Here is a 6,669-nt window from a genome sequence, read left to right as displayed (position 1 = left end):
AGATGCAAAAAACCTCAACAAAATACTAGCAAAGAGAATCCAACAACACATTAAAAGGATCATACACCATGATCAAGTGGGATTTATCCCAGGAATGCAAGGATTCTTCAATATACACAAATCAATCAATGTCATACACCATATTAACAAACTGAAGAATACAAACCATATGATCATCTCAATAGATGCAGAAAAAGCTTTTGACAAAATTCAACACCCATTTATGATAAAAACTCTCCAAAAAGTGGGCATAGAGGGAACCTACCTCAACATAATAAAGGTCATATACGAGAAACCCACAGCAAACATCATTCTCAATGGTGAAAAACTGAAAGCATTTCCTCTAAGATCAGGAACAAGACAAGGATGTCCACTCTCACCACTATTATTCAATATAATTTTGGAAGTCCTAGCCACAGCAATCAGAGAAGAGAAAGAAATAAAAGGAATAGAAATTGGAAAAGAAGAAGTAAAACTGTCACTGTTTGCAGATGACATGATACTATACATAAAGAATCCTAAAGAATGCCAGCAGAAAACTACTAGAGCTAATCAGTGAATTTGGTAAAGTTGCAGGATACAAAATTAATGCACAGAAATCTCTTGCATTCCTGTACACTAATGATGAAAAATCTGAAAGAGAAATTAAGGAAACACTCTCATTTACCACTGCAACAAAACGAATAAAATACCTAGGAATAAACCTACCTAGGGAGACAAAAGACCTGTATGCAGAAAACTATAAGACACTGATGAAAGAAAGTAAAGATGATAGCAACAGATGGAGAGATATACCATGTTTTTGGATTGGAAGAATCAATGTTGTGAAAATGACTATACTACCCAAAGCATTCTACAGGTTCAATGCAAATCGTATCAAATTACAAATGGCGTTTTTTACGGAACTAGAAAAAGAAATCTTAAAATTTGTATGGAGACAAAGAAGACCCCGAATAGCCAAAGCAGTCTTCAGGGAAAAAAACAGAGCTGGAGGAATCAGGCTCCCTGACTTCAGACTATACTACAAAGCTACAGTAATCAAGACAATATGGCACTAGCACAAAAACAGAAACATAGATCAATGGAACAAGATAGAAAAGCCCAGAGATAAACCCACGCACCTATGGTCAACTAATCTATGACAAAGGAGGCAAGGATATACAATGGAGAAAAGACAGTCTCTTCAATAAGTGGTGCTGGGAAAACTGGACAGCTACATGTAAAAGAATGAAATTAGAACACTCCCTAACACCATACACAAAAATAAATGTACAATGGATTCAAGACCTAAATGTAAGACTGGACACTATAAAACTCTTAGAGGAAAACATAGGAAGAACACTCTAACATAAATCACAGCAAGATCTTTTTTGATCCACCTCCTAGAATAATGGAAATAAAGACAAAAATAAACAAATGGGACCTAATGAAACTTCAAAGCTTTTGCACAGCAAAGGAAACCATAAACAAGACGAAAAGACAACCCTCAGAATGGGAGAAAATATTTGCAAACGAATCAACAGACAAAGGATTAATCTCCAAAATATATAAACAGCTCATGCATCTCAGTATTATAAAAAACAAACAACTGAATCCAAAAATGGGCAGAAGACCTAAATAGACATTTCTCCAAAGAAGACATACAGATGGCCAAGAAGCACATGAAAAGCTGCTCAACATCACTAATTATTAGAGAAATGCAAATCAAAACTACAGTGAGGTATCACCTCGCACCAGTTAGAATGGGCATCATCAGAAAATCTACAAACAACAAATGCTGGAGAGGGTGTGGAGAAAAGGAAACCCTCTTGCACTGTTGGTGGGAATGTAAATTGATACAGCCACTATGGAGAACAGTATGGAGGTTCCTTAAAAAGCTAAAAATAGAATTACCATATGATCCAGAAATCCCACTACTGGGCATATACCCAGAGAAAACCATAATTCAAAAAGACACATGCACCCCAATGTTCATTGCAGCACTGTTTACAATAGCCAGGTCATGGAAGCAACCTAAATGCCCATTGACAGATGAATGCATAAAGAAGATGTGGTACATATATACAATGGAATATTACTCAGCCATAAAATGGAACAAAATTGGGTCATTTGTTGAGACGTGGATGGACCTAGAGACTGTCATACAGAGTGAAGTAAGTCAGAAAAACAAATATCGTATATTAACGCATGTATGTGGAACCTAGAAAAATGGTACAGATGAACCGGTTTGTGGGGCAGAAATTTAGACACAGATGCAGAGAATAAACGTATGGACACCAAGGGGGGAAAGCCGCAGGGGGTGGGGGTGGTGGTCTGATGAACTGGGCGATTGGGATTGACATGTATACACTGATGTGTGTAAAACTGATGACTAATAAGGACCTGCTATATAAAAAAATAAATAAAATAAAATTCAAAAATTAAAATAAAACAAAGAAACAGAAAAGATTAATTCAAGGATGATTGACTAATTTTACTGGAGTCATGTGTCAATCTCTAAAGTAATCAAAGTGGTCGCGAGAAATTAGGTACTCTGGTCATCCTGGGTCATCTGCCCACCCTAACTGCTTAGCATCTGTGCTTTATGCAGAAACTACATTTCAATGTAAAATGTCTGGTTATCTGAACATTTTTCCCGAGCAGTTAACATTAAATTATAATAGCTAGTCTTCTAAAGCTAAAACAAACATAACTGCAAAAAATTCAGAGCAAAATTATGAAAATATTTCTACATTGAAACAGACGTTTTGGTGTCTCAATGATTTATTGAGCAAGAATAGTTGGTACTCTGCTGGGTATGGCAGATACAACGATGAAGGAATAACAGGTCATTACTCTTGATCAACTTAGAGTGTAATGGGAAGAGAAAGACGGTATAGAGATGATTATAATCCAGCAGGGAAACACTGCTGCAGAGGCCTGCACAGAATGCTTTTGTAATGAGGATAGAACAATGAACTCTGCCTGAGGCTTTCTGGGAAGATTTCCTTAAAGAAAACGTGAAGAAGAAGAGGAGTTTCTACATAAAAGCTGAGTGGGAACAGGGAGAAGGTCTTTCAAGAGAAAGGAGTGACACAAGAGCAAAGTGGCACAAGGGTGCGAAAAGATCTGTCATAATAGGAAATAGCAAGCAATTCATTGAAGTTGGGCGTAGAGTACATGAGGAAGAGAGGTGGACGTGGTGGGGTGTATTATGAAATATTGATTCTTTGAGGGTCAGTTAAGGAGTCTGCATTTCGTTCTATAGATTATGGAAAACTGGTCTGGGTTGATAAGTAAGGGAGGGATAAGATTAAGTGTCACAAATGATGCCAAAGGAAATAATATCATTCCCTTTTAGCTTGCTGTTATTATACTTAAAATCTTATGTTGATAAGTGTACTTTATTGAAGCAAGCAGGCTCCCAGGCTCCTGTCGAGGTAAGAGCATGCAAGCCTGCTGCATCACCCTCACCCTCACCCAGGAGAGCATTTGCTGTTGTCTAGGGAATTATCATCTCTGAGGAGAAGAATGAATCATTCGGGCAGAGAGCATATTTGGAGAAGGTAGTTGTACATATCATTTTTCCAAATGTTTTAATATTATGAAAATCAGGTTTTATACGTGAGGTGAAGATTGCCACAATCCTCAGAGGTAATTTAGGTAACTCATACGAAAAAGCAGAATCTGTACGCGTTATCCAGAGTGGAGGCAGTCCTCCAAGAACTGGGAATTCTCAAAACATTTTCTCTACTGCAGAGAAGCCCCAAGGGATGTGGGTTCAAATAGTTTTTTATGTACGTTCCTTACTTATATGTAAAAATGCACTGTAAAACTCATACAGTACATCCTCACAGACAAAAAGACAAAGAAGAAATAAATGTGCAGGAATGTACAGAAGCAAAGCATTAGAATTCCATTCCCAAAGAAGGTACCCAAATCCTCCTATTCCAGTGGATACACTGTAATATCTGTATTATGGAACAAAGCGTCATCTTTCCTTTTTCTTCTCCATGAATAAACTACCTCATGGGAAACTTCACTGAATTTCATAGATTTAAACAGAATAAAGATGCCTGGTTTCCATACCAACCATGCCTGCTTCTCTTTTGTTTCTCATTCATTTATTTATTCATCTATTTAACCAACAAATCTTTATTGAGTACCACAAATATTTATCGTGTGTGTAGGTACTGATGGGAAAACTAGGAAGATCAAAGTAGGTCTCCTGTCCTCATAGAGCTTCATGTCTATGAAGGGACATGAAGGAGAGGGACATGAGGGAGAGAAATACTAAATAAACACTCAAAAGTGCCATCCATGTCATCCAGAGGCCAGCTTGGACTTCCCTGCCTACTGAGAGGTAGATGAGATTGGCTGGAACCTCCCAGATCCACATCCTGGGGGGTCAGAAGCTCCGCTCAGCACATATCCGGACCCCTCCGACTCATGGTCTCGCCTCCCGCCAGGCTTCTCCTGCTCTGTGGTGAAGCAGGCATTGTTCTGTGCCTCTTTCAAAGAAGACAACTCATCCTTTCCTCAATTTCCACTAGACACTCATTCACATAAAGCATTAGTATGACTGACTTTAACCAAGATTTAGGGGTAGGAGGACAGTCCACAGCATGGCTGCACAGCAAACGAATGTGAAAACATTTGGAAATTCATGGTTTTAAAAGTCCATTCAACCACTCAGTTTCTCAATACTCAGTTTCTCTTCAATACTCAGCCTTCTACTATCTCACTGGTTCCTCCTTTCTCCATTTCCTTTCTCTCCTCCCCCTGTGTTTCTCTTCCTACAACTGCTCAGAAGCAAGCAACCAACCACCACAATAACAAACACAATGAACAATAAACAAATCCCTCTATTCTCTCATGGAGACTGACCATTTTTTTGCTTGTTTGGACCGCTGAAGACACTCATCCTCTCAGAATTACACTGTCTACTCCAAAAATCTTATCTATGTATTATATTCAACAAGGATATTTTCTATCTTAAGAGAAATTTTGTTGCCATCTGTTAAGATATATATCATTAATCTAGATATATTACAAATTAGGATGCGTGCTCTCACAGAAAATTAGGAAGTACAATAGAGTACAGTTTTAGGACTGGGGGATTGGATTTAAACTGAAGAATTAGGGAAGGAAAGCTTCTTTGAGAAAGAAAAACATTTCTGAAGACTTAGCTAGGCACACACTGTGGGGGAAGGGCATTTCACACAGGGAGACGTATGAAAATACATGCAGAGGTGTGGAGGGAGGAAGGAGTTTGGTGCACTGGCAAAACCAAAAAGAGGCCAGCATGGCTACACCCTAAAGAGGAAGAGGAGAAAGAAAGTGGTGAAGGTGCAGAAGTAAGCAGGGGCCAGGTCCCATGGGAGCTTGTCATCCATGTGACTCCAAGTTTTAAATTCCTGGCTCTTCCCTAACAAATGAAATGACTTCATGAACTGTTTTTACTAAATGTTGATTTTATTGATTTTCAAAACAGATGTCCCAAAGCAAACTCATATAGACACATAGACACACACATACACACACGTTATGTAAAGCACCTCCCCCAAGGGCCATATAATTTGGCATTATTATGAAGTCTATTCTATAGCCATATATATGATTCTGCGTCAGCCAGGTAATTAGCTGAAAATTATCTTCATATTCATTTTCCTTCCACAGGAATGTTTCCTTCAGAGAGACCCAGAATATGAACCTTTCTGTTAACAGCTTTAAAAAATGTTGTCTGCCAGCAGCACATGAATTCTCTATCATCTTTCAGGATTTGTATCTGCCCAGCTGACACACCTATTTCCGCCAAAAAGCAAGTAGCTTCTGGCTCTGCTCCGTGCCTTACTATTGGCAAGGCACTGCAGGAATAGATTTAAGCTCTATTTACCACCAGGGTAAACTGCCCTTCTATAGCATTCTTGTAGAAAGGCATTTCGGCATTTCGGGGGGGTCAGTATGTCCCTGTATTTACAGGTACTGAAAATGACACACACAAACACTCTAGACATTGTGCCCACTCATTACTGCCAATGTTAATCTGGCCCTTGGCACTTTACACATCACAATAGATTCATGTATTCATGATGATGTTCATTCTATTATTTTCTGAAAATAAATTATTTTGTTTGCTCTCCCAATTCTACCTACCCCAAACTACCTTACTTTTCTTCTCCACTCTTTCCTTTCAACTGCTAATAGCCATGCTTTTCAGCTGTCTTTTTATTGAAAGTAATAAATTAAGGCATTCATCTTCAGAGGTTTCACCTTTGCATAAGAGTCAGCAGCTTACACACTAGCATGCTCACAGTGCTGAGTAGACAGAAATTCATTTCAGTAGTAAAAACATTCACTGACCTTAGAAAGAAAACTTTCCATTTATAGTTACTGGCTAGTCTTGCACAATTGTAACTTTCCAATACAGAATAATACTTTAAAATTAAGATATTTTGAGGAATTTGTATCTTCTGCGGCTCCTCAAAATGAAGCCATTGGCATTTGTTGAGACTGAGTTTGCTGGAGGTACTAAGACTACAGCTGGTCATCTTGTGAGTCAGTGCTTACGGTGGAAACTTGGCTACTGGTATCGGCAGTTTCATAGCACTTTTGGTCTTTGGCAAAGTTGATGAAAACCTGATTTTTCAAGGGAAATAAAGCCATTAGTACTTGGTAAACCAAAGGAAG

At 38.5% G+C, this 6,669-nt stretch overlaps 1 protein-coding gene across 1 annotated transcript in view; it reads right to left on the bottom strand.

Annotated features, from left to right (window-relative positions):
* Window positions 1–5,433: 5,433 nt before the first annotated feature.
* The window catches only part of ABCA12 (ATP binding cassette subfamily A member 12), a 187,700-nt gene continuing 186,464 nt past the window's right edge, over window positions 5,434–6,669 (bottom strand). The window contains exon 53 of the mRNA XM_060152174.1: window positions 5,434–6,618. Coding sequence (XP_060008157.1) covers window positions 6,517–6,618 — 102 coding nt within the window. The 3' untranslated portion in view covers window positions 5,434–6,516. The remainder of the gene's footprint in view (window positions 6,619–6,669) is intronic.

Source organism: Lagenorhynchus albirostris, chromosome 6 (genome assembly GCF_949774975.1).
Source record: "Lagenorhynchus albirostris chromosome 6, mLagAlb1.1, whole genome shotgun sequence".
Classification (NCBI taxonomy): Eukaryota; Metazoa; Chordata; class Mammalia; order Artiodactyla; family Delphinidae; genus Lagenorhynchus; species Lagenorhynchus albirostris.
Note: the sequence above shows the minus strand (reverse complement) of the source record. Positions and strands in the feature narration are given on the sequence as shown.